This window comes from Zea mays, chromosome 2 (assembly GCF_902167145.1).
Source record: "Zea mays cultivar B73 chromosome 2, Zm-B73-REFERENCE-NAM-5.0, whole genome shotgun sequence".
NCBI classification, from domain to species: domain Eukaryota; kingdom Viridiplantae; phylum Streptophyta; class Magnoliopsida; order Poales; family Poaceae; genus Zea; species Zea mays.
The window spans coordinates 9,347,523-9,361,254 of NC_050097.1; the positions used below are offsets into that span (position 1 = coordinate 9,347,523).

The 13,732-nt window shown below is 44.0% G+C and overlaps 3 protein-coding genes across 14 annotated transcripts; all 3 read right to left on the bottom strand.

Annotated features, from left to right (window-relative positions):
- Nucleotides 1-327: 327 nt before the first annotated feature.
- On the bottom strand, nucleotides 328-3,774 carry LOC100280752 (signal recognition particle 14 kDa protein). The gene is made up of 4 exons (NM_001176497.1): nucleotides 3,647-3,774; nucleotides 3,330-3,423; nucleotides 3,123-3,232; nucleotides 328-735 (listed from the first exon to the last, which is right to left on the bottom strand). The coding sequence occupies exons 1-4, from the start codon at nucleotides 3,647-3,649 to the stop codon at nucleotides 547-549; spliced, it is 396 nt and encodes a 131-aa protein (NP_001169968.1). The 5' UTR covers nucleotides 3,650-3,774; the 3' UTR covers nucleotides 328-546.
- A 928-nt stretch (nucleotides 3,775-4,702) lies between these two features.
- Nucleotides 4,703-8,450, bottom strand: LOC100285987 (uncharacterized). 11 transcript variants are annotated; one of them, NM_001414026.1, is made up of 12 exons: nucleotides 7,708-8,214; nucleotides 7,183-7,326; nucleotides 6,625-6,749; nucleotides 6,487-6,533; nucleotides 6,335-6,412; nucleotides 6,121-6,245; nucleotides 5,939-5,999; nucleotides 5,742-5,804; nucleotides 5,547-5,616; nucleotides 5,358-5,458; nucleotides 5,163-5,270; nucleotides 4,703-5,091 (listed from the first exon to the last, which is right to left on the bottom strand). In NM_001414026.1, exons 2-12 carry the CDS (start codon nucleotides 7,320-7,322, stop codon nucleotides 4,909-4,911), a joined length of 1,101 nt encoding a protein of 366 aa, NP_001400955.1. In that variant the 5' UTR covers nucleotides 7,323-7,326; nucleotides 7,708-8,214; the 3' UTR covers nucleotides 4,703-4,908. The 11 variants fall into 11 exon arrangements, with proteins under 11 accessions (NP_001400955.1, NP_001152347.2, NP_001400956.1 ...); NM_001158875.2 differs by having other exon boundaries at nucleotides 5,939-6,005; NM_001414027.1 differs by lacking the exon at nucleotides 7,708-8,214 and adding an exon at nucleotides 7,657-7,692.
- Nucleotides 8,451-9,102: 652 nt separating this feature from the next.
- On the bottom strand, nucleotides 9,103-13,395 carry LOC100192687 (uncharacterized). Of its 2 annotated transcripts, none has more exons than NM_001416310.1 (12): nucleotides 13,033-13,395; nucleotides 12,265-12,406; nucleotides 11,281-11,405; nucleotides 11,151-11,197; nucleotides 10,991-11,068; nucleotides 10,767-10,891; nucleotides 10,592-10,658; nucleotides 10,450-10,512; nucleotides 10,166-10,235; nucleotides 9,967-10,067; nucleotides 9,724-9,828; nucleotides 9,103-9,626 (listed from the first exon to the last, which is right to left on the bottom strand). In NM_001416310.1, the coding sequence occupies exons 1-12, from the start codon at nucleotides 13,124-13,126 to the stop codon at nucleotides 9,444-9,446; spliced, it is 1,200 nt and encodes a 399-aa protein (NP_001403239.1). In that variant the 5' UTR covers nucleotides 13,127-13,395; the 3' UTR covers nucleotides 9,103-9,443. The 2 variants fall into 2 exon arrangements, with proteins under 2 accessions (NP_001403239.1, NP_001403240.1); NM_001416311.1 differs by having other exon boundaries at nucleotides 9,916-10,067.
- Between the last annotated feature and the right edge of the window lie 337 nt (nucleotides 13,396-13,732).

Sequence of the window (13,732 nt, forward strand, 5' to 3'; positions counted from 1 at the left end):
TAATTATCCATTACGTTACAAAATTTGAACCAAACGGTACCTTAGTTTTATCTTATGCCTTGGACTTTTGCACGTGCTTGTAGGTATTCATCAAGGCTTCTAATATCTTGCTTGGGATGTTGATCATCCAGATCATCAAGCACTCCGATTACGCCCGATTTGAGCTGCAAACGATTGCGCATTTGCACTACCGTCCACCCTGCTACCACGGGTGAACCAAACAAATCACATAGTAATCCATTCTATTCCCATTCCAGCGACGAAGATGTTCCCTAACAAACTCCATTACCTTTATGCAATAAAAGTTCAAACTTGTGCATTTTCGTTAATGCCAATCAGGGCAGCACAGCGCCTCACATTCACCTCAAAACTCTGCTTCAAAAAATGTTAGCATCGATGACACGGCTCTATAAAGGTGTATTCACAGGCTTTCATCTTCCAGACACGAATTCGAATAAAAACCAGATAAGTAAAACTTCACGACACTCTAATTAGTCTGGCGGTAAACAACATAAAGGAGAAGACACACTGAGTTCTGTGAGCGCCTTATGACTTGGACCCTGAAGATTTCTTTGAAGATGCTTTCTTCTGCTTCTTGGGTGCGGTCTCAATTGCCTTCTCAGCATCTGCAGTCTTCTTCTTGTCTTTCCTCTCCCTTTTCTTCAGAGCATGCATATGGGCCTTAAGAACTGTTGCGTATGAAGCTTGAAACTTTGTGTACTCCTTTAGAGAAACCTGGAGGACACCAGAAGTTGAATTACAGTAGGTTTCGTGAACTCATTCCACGAACCATGCAAATGACTTGAGAATAAACAGAGTTCCAACAAGTTGGGATAGTGTTTACGGAGCAGGATGGATACATGGATTTCTCATGCATTAACATTAAGCATCAGGACAACAAAAGAAATTGCGAATGAGTATAGACATCCAAATGGGCCTCCCGGGCTGGGCTGGGCTGGCACAGGCCTGGCCTGGCCATGGCCTTACCTGTTTAGGCCCAGCAAGTTTAGGAGCACCTATGTCAACGGGTCGTGTTGTGCCAGCCCAAGATCGGCACGCGGCAGCCTATTCGGGTTGTGGCTCAGCCCAAGGCACGACAGGCCCACCAGGCCTCTCATAAGAGCTTCTGCAGCACATAATAACAAGTATACCAAGCTTAGGCTATCTCCAACAACTTACACATCCACATCTCTCATTTCCAACTCTACTCTGTGAATAGTGTATTCTATAGGGCAAAACTGTGTTTTGTATGGCCATATGCTATGGCCATAGCCTTACACGTGTTTATTGGGATATAGTTGACATATATATTCACAACTATAAATTAAATTCTCTAGAAAATTAAACAGGCCGTGCCTACACCAGCCCACCGTGCCACACCTTCGGTCCAAGCATGGCACAACAAGCAAGCTGGGCCAGCATGGGCCCGATGTCCACCATGCCAGGTTGTGTTCATGCAAGTCTAAACCCGTGAAACGCCTCAAGCCGCACCATGAACCTGGCCTGTTTGGACATTTATACAAATGAGTGTGCTCACCTTGGAATACATTGCATGGAAAATACCGATGTCAATTGTCAACATCTAGGTGAATATAACACTAACAGGCTTATTGATCTCTAGTGAAGCATTTGGTCAAGAAGATGCCTTTTTGGCTGTGCATAATTTTGATACAAGTTCAAGTAAATGTGAACAAAACTAATCACATACTTAATCTGTGTTACCATAATACAATTTGCCTTGCAGTCACAGTTCCATGATGAAGAAATGGCTAAGTTACTAATATTGTTTGTGATTACGTTCTTATGTGAACATGGAGTTCACAAATATTCTGGATCCAAGTACCAATATTTTTATCCTTAAATATGGAATAGTTCATATCATCACATCACATCATTAAATACAAGTTCAAGGAAATTACTTATTTAGAAGAGGAATAAGAACTCTAAACACGCATGCATGTCCATGTAACAACTGGAAAGGCGTCCACACTGACTGTTTATATGAATATTATTATACACACATAAAAAAAGCTGCACGCCTCACTGTTTTGAGGCAAAAAATTAGCATATAACCTTGATAAAGGATTTCGCCAACAGCTAAAATGTAGAAAACAATGAGCATCATCACTGTTAAATGCAATTACAAATTAAATGGAGCAAGTAAATGGCTCTCACTCTTTACACATTTGACGCTTCTAAGTGAGATATCTCAAGTTCTCCATACTTGATGAAAGAAAGTGGTGGGGGCATGAAAAGATGCAATACTTAGGGATTCACAAACCTAGGAACTAACAACAGATACAACTGTTAAGCATATGTGGTAACCTTAAACATTGCCTTTAGATCAACTAGCTGAATGTTAGCATATTGCTTGCTCGTGTCATGCACCAAAGTTTGCAAGAATTACAACAACAGAAACCAAACAATGTTTATGCTCTTTCATCGTTAAGAAAGTACAAATTAGAAAACACAAATTTATAAATGATATACATTAGTAGGAACGATATCATAGGGATCCCAGTACTAAGAAGCTGATTCTATAGTTTCTCTCTACTTTCCATCATGATAATATGCTATAGAAGAGCAGCTCCACACATTGCCAAAGATATATGATCTACCTCATGTGGCCATGGCCCTTACTCCACTAGTTGTCACATGATTTCTAAAGATTGAGGACACTGTCTTGATTTACTAAGCATGTAGGGTTTCCATCTACCTTTCTACATCCATACATTCGCTATGACCTAGTGCCAGGGGCTGCAACATGAGTGGGTCTGGGGAAGGTATAAAGAGGCAAGCCTTCCACCCACAAATGTAGAGAGGCTGAGACAGCTCTCACCATTGCACCAGGCCTACCCTTCCAGCCATTCTCTATGAGAGAAAGAGAACACAAAATGGCACACCCTACCACTATGTGTCCATAATCGATAAACAGATGTTTTAGCACATTCACAAATATATATGAAAATATCTGATCCTAATTCATACTCATAGCAACTGAATCCACATAATCATCAACTAATTTGCTAGCAAACAGCTGACCAATCACCACTACACAGTATGCACAAAATCAGCAATCTTATCCAAAACTAATCACAGCAGCACAAGGATGGTCACAGTACCGAGGTGGAGATGTTCTTCTTGCCATTGGAGGCGCGGACGAGGCACCTGTGCTCTACCTCCTGCCCCTTATTCTCCATCTTCCGCAACTGTGCCTTGCCCTTGAGAGTTGCTGCCCACCAAAAAAAAGTGCATCAGATCAGGCCTCGATTCCTCAGTCCTCAACCACTCCAATCTGCAAATCAACAAACACCAGACAGAGCACTCACATCGCTTCATGGTGACCCAGACGGAGCCCTTCTCCGTGCTCCGCTCGTACATGCTCGTCAGCTCGCTCAGGAACCGATCTGGTTGAAGGACCACCTGAACAAAGCCACACAGATCAGGGGCAGACCCAATAAAGGGCACGGGTGCACGCATCTATGCCCGATAACTTCTTCGCAAAATAATCGAAGTTAATAGGCATAATTCATGTCTACACTGCGATTAGATCAGGTCCGATTACAGATAGCCGAATAGCTTAGGTCAGGCTTTGGGTGCTGCTCGGTTTCGCACATCAGGAAGAGAAGAGAGGGGGCGTGCATACCATCTTTGGGTGCTCGTTGCCGGAGAAGATGACGACGAAGATCTGAGCCGTAGGGCGGCGACGGCGTTACCGTAATCGTCGCGCTGAGAGGAGAGACGGAGCACGCCGGGAGAACGAATATAGCCCAGTCGGGGCTGTTCGGTCGAGGGAGCGCACCACAACCGGGCCTTCTTCTCCTGCATATGGGCCCGTTCACTGTTTCAAACAATTCGTTACAAATTTTTTTTATTATCTCTTTCATGCTTTTTAGTTTGTATTCTTTCTATGATTTGTATTTACTCTTTTCATGGAACCAATGAATGGGTGAATATTTTTTGTTTTAAATTAGTGGAGCTTGGTGATACATAGTAATATTGATTGGAACATTACAATTCAGCAAAGTGAATATCTTTAATTTTAGAAATAATTGGATATATACCATTAAAAGATTACAATTTTAGATATACATACCACTGTTTCACATGGACTCATGTGGACTCTACATGTGAGATAGCAATGATATATATTTGAAGTTATAATCTTTTAATGGTACAGATCTAAATTTACCTTAATTTTATTACGGTGGAACTTTTTTTCTAATGGAACTTGAAAAATCTTGAATCTAAACCTGAAACACTTCTTTTTCTAAATACTGGATCAATTTTTCTATGTCTGTAAAGCAAGGTCATTGTTTGGTTCGGTAAAAAAAGGAAATGCGTCCAAATGTATCAAGTGGGGTCTTGTTTTAAAGATTTTATAAGAAATATGATGGTACAAGCATAATTTCATTTTGGATGCGTTGTTCAGGAACTACGACTTTTTATGTTTCAAATATTTATGTTGACAGTGAACAAGGTTTATCCACTCTTCGAGTATCAACTGAAATGGCCGGTACATCTCTTATTGACGACATGGGCTACTTTGATACCCCCTCCATTTTATAATTGTAAGATGGTTTGTTTTTTCTAAACGTATTGTTTTAGTTATTTATCTAAATGCATAGCTATATATCAGTCATTCCGGTTATACCATGGCCGGTGTCAACACTCAAGTAAGACCTGTTTGATATGCTATTTTATGACTTATTGAAGCATATATTATCAATCACAGCTGGGCAAAATTAGGCTGAGACGCAGACAAATGAGAAAACCTAGCACATCGTTAGCCAATAGGTCAAAAGTCAAAACCAATCTGATGGTCCGGTCAGTTTCGAATATGACAGTCATGCCAGGGCAACAACAGACTTTCAGCCCCGCACAACACAACAGCAAACGAATCGAAGCCTATATCCGAGAGCGACGGATCATGTCGCGCTCAGTGATAACGCGATCGCGGGTGATATCTTTCAGCGACGCGCAGCCGCTCAGCGCCATGGTGATCTCGAGCTCATCCCTCAGCATCCGCAGCGCATTCCTCACCCCTGCCCTGCCGTCCACGGCGAGGGCGAACAGTACGGGCCTTCCAATCTGACAGAGGACAAGCATGAATATGCATGACGCAGCACATGTACAACAAACAAATGCTCCTGCAGACTTACAAACACTCCTGAGGCTCCCAGCGCCAAGGCCTTGAACACGTCAGTGCCACGGCGGATGCCGCCGTCGAGGAACACAGGCACACGGCGGCCCTTCGCTTCTCTCACAACCTGAAGTTTCCCCTTTCCAAGGTAAGTTAGCATCAGGCCATGGACCAGAGGTGTCCTAGGCAGCTGTGCTGTGATTGATTTGCATACCTCTTCCAGGCAGCTGATGGTTGCAGGAAGATAGTCTAGCTGGCGGCCCCCGTGGTTGGACACGATAATGCCGGCGACACCGCATTCGATAGCAATTCGAGCTGCGGATTTGCAAATGTTTTATGGGATCATAAATCAGGTTGAGTGGTGTCGCATTGAACAAAAAAAAAGCTGAAACCAAATACTGACCATCTTCTGCTGTTATGACTCCTTTCACTAAGATAGGCAGCCCGGTAATCGTCTGTAGCCACTTGATATCCTGTTGTATGTCATGTTGATAGTTCATTTTCACCGAGGTTTATGCATGAGATATGTCACTGTCCTCTAATGGTTGAAATCATTCATGCAACTAACACTAGCATGTCGCACAACATAGATCCTTACCTTCCAAGAAAGAGAGCTGTCAATCTGGCTAGTGGCGTAAGCAGCAAGGCCTGAACCCTTAGTCTGGAAAATCAAATATCACAAAACAGTTGCTGTGAAAATAAAAACAAAACAGAACAAAATAAAAATGAAATGAAATATATTCATCTCAGTTTCGATGCCGTGTAGCTGGACCACAGCTCAGTTTTCAGATAAACCTTGTCCATCTTGCTGAGATCCAGTCCTTCAAAGCACTTCAACACCACATTTTCAGGCAGCCTGAATCTAGGGACACACGGAACAACAAATAATCCGCTTTGAAGTACTACTATATGTCCTGTTCAGAATTCAGATACAGGACTGCTGCTGAAACTGCATTGCATATATTCAAGACGCAAACCTGTTCCTGACATCGGCTTCCCTGCGACCAAGGCGTGGAGCGTCGACAGTGACGGCGATTGCCTTATAGCCAGCATTTTCAGCCCTTCTGACAAGCTGTTGCACGATATCCCTATCCTTGAATACCTAAAATATGGCAATGACAGTAAGCAGGGGAGAGATACAATCGAGCAGGGAAATAGGTAAGAATGTAACGATGAGCATGGACTTCATACTGAAAGTTGGAAGAAACGGAGTCCTGGTGCAATTGAGCTAACTTCCTCAATGCTGCAAGATGACCATGAAGACAACGTCTGAAAATGCAACCAGTAAAGGAATTCATATGCGAGCGACCACTTAGCCGATATAAAGGTGCAATCTTGCAAACCATTATAGTTCCTGCAGCAGCTGCTGCCTGGGCAGAAGCAACCTCTCCTGCATTTCAGATGTACCTCCGTAAAACAACATTCCTTTTAATGTTGCCAAAAGATGAAAAAAAGGATGAATTATAGCAACAAGATAGAACCTTCTTGGTGGGCTAGTTTGTGCAAAGCAGTGGGAGCCACCATAATAGGCATGGAAATTTTGTAACCCAATATACTTGTAGACATGTCAATATGAGACACATCAATCAGCACCCGTGGTCGAAACCTAATAACGTTCATTAGATGGACACGGTGAGGTTCTCAGTATCTCTTTTCTTTTCTTGTTTCTAATTTGGATCGAACGCAAAATAGCAAAACTTGAACAATTCCATTGGATTGTACTGAATAAAGAAGATAAACAGATTTAAGTGCCATTTCACGATTCATATATTTCTGTAGAAGAAGTAAACATAAGCTTTTTTGTCACTAAAGATAAACTTGCATGCTTTTAGTTCTTCAAACTAGGCAACAATATTGCCAGTTTCTTTGCTTTTTTGTCTGTGGTTCAGAACTCATATATTATGGCTACAAAAAAAGTCTTTTGAAAACCTAAAACAAAACCCAAAAATATCACAAGCGGATGAAATGATGTAGGTCATCCAGTTGAACTTATAAACACAGCTAAGACCTAACAATAATCTGGAAGGAAGATAGCTTACAGAATCTTGGAGAATGCCTCCTTATTCTCCTTGAGTGTCCACTGGTCTTCTGCACCCCCGGCATAGAAGTCATAAACCATCTTAGGCAGCTTCTGCTTTGCAAGCTCCTCATAGTCAGAGACATTCGTGATCAACGCCATCTCCCTGCCCAAATTTGGGGGAAATTCAGAAGGTCAGAAAAATAAAGATTGTCTAATAGTTGATATATATCTGTTAGTAAGAAGGGCAAAAACAACACGAGCAATGGATGAAGGCAATTCATAAACTGCACTGAGGCGAACTGAGGGAATATGTAAGATCAAACGATATATAAAATACGAAATATCGGTACTAAGCAACAAATCAAAACAGCTTATGAGCTCCACATGACCACATGGTGATGAAGATGAACTCAAATGGAAGTTAAACATCACGCATCGTTTCAACAAATCGACACAGACCCATCAAACTGAGGAGAGGAGAAATAGCACTAACAAAACAGCAGTTTTCGAGTTCTTTGCAGGAGGGATCAACAAGGGGACTTACTAGACCGCGAGAGCAGGCTCAGGCGCTCAGCGTTTGTGCCTGTGTGAGCAAATGGATTGTCCTTTGGCGGATGACGCCGTGACGGCCTGTTCCTACCGCTGAACTGGAAACTGTTGGTTTGGTAATGGGTAATCAATCTCGTCCCTTGCGTGCATATGCTGAAAGTGTTGGTAACTGGTAACTAATTTCGTCCCTTGCATGCATATGCTGGAAAGTGTTTGGTTTTTTTGTAACCACTCAACCAATTTCGTCTTCTGCGTGCATATGAAAAATCGAGGATAGTGTGATTGGTATCTGAATATCTGATCTATCAGCAGTGGCCTACAGTGACAGTGCAGTAGGCTTTCTAAAATATCTCCTGCAATAATGCGTGTTCAGACTTAGTATCAGACAAAAGCACCTGTGCTCGAAGTAAATTTGTAGCAAAACTGTTCGCCCTGCTGTTCGGCTGTGGAATTCGACGCTCTGTAGCTGTAGACTATCGCCCATCGGGGACGAGTTCGCCATCCCTTCCCGGCTCGGCGGCTCCCGCAGTAGTAGTCAGTAAGGCGATCAAGATATGCGGAAGGCTGTCCACGGGCGATCCTATAAAGTAGGAAATTTGCACTGAAAATTTTTAAAACATTTGTTATTTGAGTGCTGATGTCAAACACATTCTCGAGAACCGCTGCGCCACGACAGTTTGGAGTCAGCTTTCCTATCCCAGCACTATCTTATTGCTTATTTCAATCTTCACTCTAAATAGTGTAGATTATAGTACAAAACATCGTTTTAATACACTCTACTGCTCTGTTGGAAACGACCTCGTGCGTCGCGCTAAACATGTATATCTGTTTTCTCCTCCACGTCTTGCCTAACAACTACACCCGATAATACTTATCTTTTGCATGCGAAAGCAACCATGCAATTAGTAAGAGTGCTTCCTCCTCCTATCTGTTGTTGTCTTCATATGTTAACTTCTAACTTTCCATTTCTTTCTTGTCTGTCTCCCTATCTAGATTCTTCCGTACTACCATAGAGCACATAGGCCTTCACCTTCGGCAAGAGCAAGAATAGCCGAGGAAGAGGACAACTAGGGTAGAGGAGGATCGGCCACAACAGTAGATGGGCGAAGGGGACCATGTCGGGTGGTGTGGAGATCGCACATGGCGAGGCCGGATCACGAGCTTAGTTTTGTATCACTTGTTGTCAAATAATTTATGAGATATTAAGATCAATAATAATATATATTACTTATTTTTATGCCGTTATTATGCGATAATATATTTTATCTAATATTTATCTGTCGTCGCAACGCACGAGTATTGTACCAATACCAGCAAGATATATTAAATTTCACTATCTTTTTTATATAATTTATACTAGGGATGCTAACACTAGGAAACTTTTATTTCGTTTTATTTTTAAAATAAATATTATTTTATTTTATATTTTCCCGAAGCATTAGCACGGGCAACACACGAACAAACGTTGATGGGCTAGTATCTTAGAAACCGGCACCAGATCTCATAAACTCCTTTCACCCAAACCAACCACTAACGCCAATCAACACTGCCAAGTGCCAACCAGGCAACCACGACAGCGGCGCAAACAAACGTCAGCAGCAGTCACACATACGCACGCAGCTTCCTTATTTGCCTAACGTAAAATGAGAGCACAAGAGCTACAAATAGATCCCGAATCAGGACAGTTCAGTCGAGACCAACATCATTCCTGAGGTGAACTGCACAATGATTCTACAGCCGCGAGCGGCCGATCCGGTCGCTGTCGGTGATGACGTGTGCGCGGGTTATCTCCCTCAGCGACGTGCAGCCGCTGAGCGCCATGGTGAGCTCCAGCTCGTCCCTCAGCATCTGCAGCACCTTCCGCACGCCGGCCTCGCCGTCCACCGCCAGCGAGAACAGCACGGGCCGGCCGATCTGCAGCACGCACCAAGCAACAGCGTCAGGTGCCGGGCTCGAACGAAATAGCAGCGTTTTTAGCAGGCAGTGGGCGCGTCGTCGTCGTCGTCCTTACGAACACTCCTGAAGCTCCCAACGCCAGGGCCTTGAAGACGTCCGTGCCACGGCGGACGCCGCCGTCGAGGAACACCGGTAGCCGGCCTTTCGCTTCCCTGACGACCTGAATTCACGTCGCACTTTATAGTGAAAACCTCAGCAGACAGGAACATGGAAAGCCAGGAAGCACAAGCAAGCTTTTCGCCTTTACCCCCCTGAAGACTCTGAAGCTCTGAATCACAGAAGGATTTGGTCGGCGTACCTCTTCCAGGCAGCTGATAGTCGCAGGAACATAATCTAGCTGGCGCGCGCCGTGGTTGGACACGATGATCCCAGCAGCGCCATATTCGATCGCAAGCCTAGCTGCATCGGGTGTATGTTTCGCGTGAAATGTTACAGCCATAACAAAAGCTGACGCGAAACTGAAGGTTGCGCCTCAAAGTCTGAAACCGAGCACTTACTGTCTTCTGCAGTCACGATCCCTTTGACTAGGATCGGCAACGAGGTAATTGTCTGCAGCCACTTGACGTCCTGTTTGTTGCATTGCTACTTGTCAGCATTCTATTGCCACATGGAACACTTGGATGCAAGCAGAAGTGAGACACTATTGCATTTGTTTTTTTTTTTGAGTGCATCTTCTGTTTATTTCAAACTTCAGATTAGCTGTTATCTGCAACTAGGAAGGTATTCGCAAGAAGAAGAAGAAAAATAATGAAGCTAGGAAGGAAGGGTGTACGAATAATACCTTCCAGGAAAGGGTGCGGTCAACTTGACCAGCAACGTAGGAAGCAAGGCCGGAATCATTTGTCTGATACGTCAAGAGATGTTTGGTAAGAAAATCTGAAGAAATAGGTGCATCTTTATAGCAAGCTCAGCTTCCAGATAACCTTGTCCATCGTGCCAAGATCCAGCGCTTGGAAGTTTTTCAACACCAGATGTGGAGGTAAGGCGAACCTGCATGGTTTCAGAGTACATATGCAGTGTGTATAGGACTCCTTATAGTGAAAAAAAAATGAAACGTTCGTCCGTGCAGCACTCTGGGTTCAGTTCTTAGATTAGCACCTGTTCTTAATGTCAGCTTCCCTGCGGCCAAGTATTGGAGTGTCTACCGTGAGTGCAATGGCCTTGAAGCCAGCCATCTCAGCCCTTTTCACGAGTTGCCGTACGATATTCCTGTCCTTGTAGACCTGATGGAGATGACGATACACGGTATAAGGTCAGAGTGTGATGAACAGAAGATAAGCAACGTTTCTTGTGAGTTCATGAAGGAAGATAATAATGCATACATAGAGCTGGAAGAAACGTATGCCCGGCCCAACTGAGTTGACCTCTTCAACGCTGGAAGTAGACCATGAGGACAATGTCTGGAAAAACCATAAGATCAGCACAATGGATTAGTGTTTGGGTCATGACTTGAGGTACCACAGGCAGTGTGATCTTTCAAACCATTATTGTTCCTGCGGAAGCTGCAGCTCTTGCCGTGGCAAGCTCTCCTGCATTCCAGATAAATTTCTCCATGAGAACTTCTCTTTGGAAAATGAGTAGAAAACTCTGATGACTGAACATTCGTCCGAACCATCAGGATGAGCCATTTTCTGCATGGCTGAAGGAGCGATCATGATAGGCATGGAAATGCTGAAGCCCAGAATGTTTGTGGCCATGTCGATACGGGAGACGTCGATCAGTACCCGTGGCCTAAACCTGTAATCATTTCCACAAGGAAGCACAAAATGTGGTTTTCAGATATCTAGCAAAGGAGGCAAAGAGGGATTGCTACACTTCGTGTGCCCCGGTTATCACATGCAACGTCTCCTCTAATTTTCTCAAACATGAGTCGTCGATGTCAGTGTTTGTGTTGTGGATGGATTAATTCTAGCTTACTCTTGTCACACATGGAGATATGGATATGGGGATGGTTATAGAGTTATTAATGAGCAAAAGGTCTTGGAGATAATAATGTTTAAGGTCTACTACCAACATTGCCAAATGCCATACGCAACATCATCTGTATGAAAATTCAGAGTCGAGATGCATGACCGAAGAGCTGAAACATGTAAGGACAATAATTCGGCACACGTCCATGCATTTCTAATGTCATGTGTCGTGTCTGAGAGTTCCTAATGGACTTGCCATCTTATTCTGACCGTCCAGGCCACAAGTCACGAGACACATCTCATCTCTTGCCCTCTGCTCTACCCCATGTGATTGGTCCACTTTGCTACCATTTACTTTTATTAATCAGAGGTGATTTTATCCGCTTAAACTAAACAACTGAACAAAGTGACCACGTACTGATTTTATTAACCAGGCCGTCATCTTCGTGATGTAGGCTGGGAACACTCTATCCCATTATCTAAAAAAAAACTGATTGTTATCATGAAGCTATACATTTTCCACAGGGATTGTGGATATCGAAATATAGGCATAAAGCTCGTGACTTCCAGTGAATTATTGGCTGGTGACGTGAATAAAAACAAGAAGAGTTGAATCAGCAGTGTGCAACCAAGCGAACACGGCTAAAACCTAATGTTTTGGAAGGTAGCTAGCTAGCTTGGCTTACAGAATTCTGGAGAAGGCCTCCCGGTTCTCCTTGAGCGTCCACTGATCTTCTGCGCCGGAGGCGTAGTAGTCGTACACCATCTTCGGCAGCCTCTCCTTCGCGAGCTTCTCGTACTCGGTGACATTTGTGATCAGCTCCATGCCTGTGGCCAAACAGCCCTCGCAGTCAGTTCCCAGTTCATCGGCAGTTCAGAGTTCAGACTACCTCTGATCTGCTAATACCTTCCCGTCATAAGAGTTCAGAGCAACGTAACAATGTTCTCTAGAGACTGATGGTGAAGAATAACAAAGAACATGTGGGGATTGCCGTATAGTTGAACACAGAGAAATCAAGGAAGATTAAGAAGAAAAATGAAAATAAGGGCGGTGCTTTTAATAAAAGCGGAGATATTTTCCCCCTCTTGTCTAAAAAAATCAAAGCTTGGCGAAGCAACAAGACCTCAGCGATAGAATGACTCGCGGATTCAGAGAGTTTTAGGGGCGTTCTTTGATAGCGTAGCGGGCATCCGGCATCGCATACACCAGCGCTACAAAGGCGCGAAACGATCCAGTTCGTTCCAGCTACCGAGATGAAACGATTACCCCCATCCTTGCTCGGAATTAATCGCGCGGCAGAAGATTCGGAGGGAAGAGGATCAGTAGAGAACTAACCGAATACGAATACGAATTGATTACAAAGACCAGCCGGACGGGGGAACGAATACGGATTGAACATTCAGATGCGACGGCGAAGATTTTCAGGGGGAGGATGGATCAGCAGAGAACTCACCCAAAGAACAGGGGAAGCGGAGTCGGGCGAGGCTACGATGGCTGCCTCCGTGTGACTTGGAGTGGAGCGGCGGATTGGAGCAGAGGGGTCTCATCGTCTCGTGGCGTGCCCGTGTGGGTATTTATTTGAACACTCGGTCAGATAGCGTCGCTGTGTTGTTGTGCGCCCGTGATCGAGGGCTAAGTCGAGCGCTGAGCATCTGACATATTTGCGTGTGGGCATGGCATGTAGGAATATGCGTGTAGAGGAATGAGGAATGAACAAGCAGACCAGGGATTCAGAAGAAAAAAAATGTTTCAGAGCAGCCGTGCATGATACTGTTGCTCGTGGTTTTGTTGGTCCCTGCATTGCAGATTTGCAGCCGCTGAGGCACAGGCTCTCCAGATGCGATATCACTGGGAGTCGGGAGATCGATAGCACAGCGCATGCACATAGAAACTGAAGACAAGCATATAGCAGATTCCTGACATCCTGTCATTTTGCAGTGTCGTTTCTGAAGACAAACAAGGATACAGCAGCCCGAATAGGTGGTTATTATGTACACACGATATTTAATTGTGATGAGTGGCTGTTAAAAAGATAATTAGTTTTGTACTTAAGCACACGCCAAAGTTGGTTTTTTTTAGTTCCGCGCTTTGTATTGTCTGCGACAACGACAAACATGTGCAGGATCCTGTCATTTCGCAGTGCCATTTCTGTG

Excerpts from the sequence above, each read along its gene's own strand:
- LOC100280752 (NM_001176497.1), bottom strand. Across the intron at positions 3,233-3,329 it reads CTGGGTCACCATGAAGCGAT|CAACTCTCAAGGGCAAGGCA; the intron begins GTGAGTGCTCTG and ends TTTGGTGGGCAG. Across the intron at positions 736-3,122 it reads AGAAGAACATCTCCACCTCG|GTTTCTCTAAAGGAGTACAC; the intron begins GTACTGTGACCA and ends GGTGTCCTCCAG.
- LOC100285987 (XM_008669952.3), bottom strand. The coding sequence starts at position 7,322 with ATGGCGTTGATCACGAATGTCTCTGACTATGAGGAGCTTGCAAAGCAG. Across the intron at positions 6,534-6,624 it reads CAAACTAGCCCACCAAGAAG|GAGAGGTTGCTTCTGCCCAG; the intron begins GTTCTATCTTGT and ends TCTGAAATGCAG. Across the intron at positions 6,006-6,120 it reads GAAGCCGATGTCAGGAACAG|ATTCAGGCTGCCTGAAAATG; the intron begins GTTTGCGTCTTG and ends GTGTGTCCCTAG.
- LOC100192687 (NM_001416311.1), bottom strand. The coding sequence starts at position 13,126 with ATGAGACCCCTCTGCTCCAATCCGCCGCTCCACTCCAAGTCACACGGA. Across the intron at positions 11,198-11,280 it reads GAAAATGGCTCATCCTGATG|GAGAGCTTGCCACGGCAAGA; the intron begins GTTCGGACGAAT and ends TCTGGAATGCAG. Across the intron at positions 10,068-10,165 it reads GATCGTGACTGCAGAAGACA|CTAGGCTTGCGATCGAATAT; the intron begins GTAAGTGCTCGG and ends CACCCGATGCAG.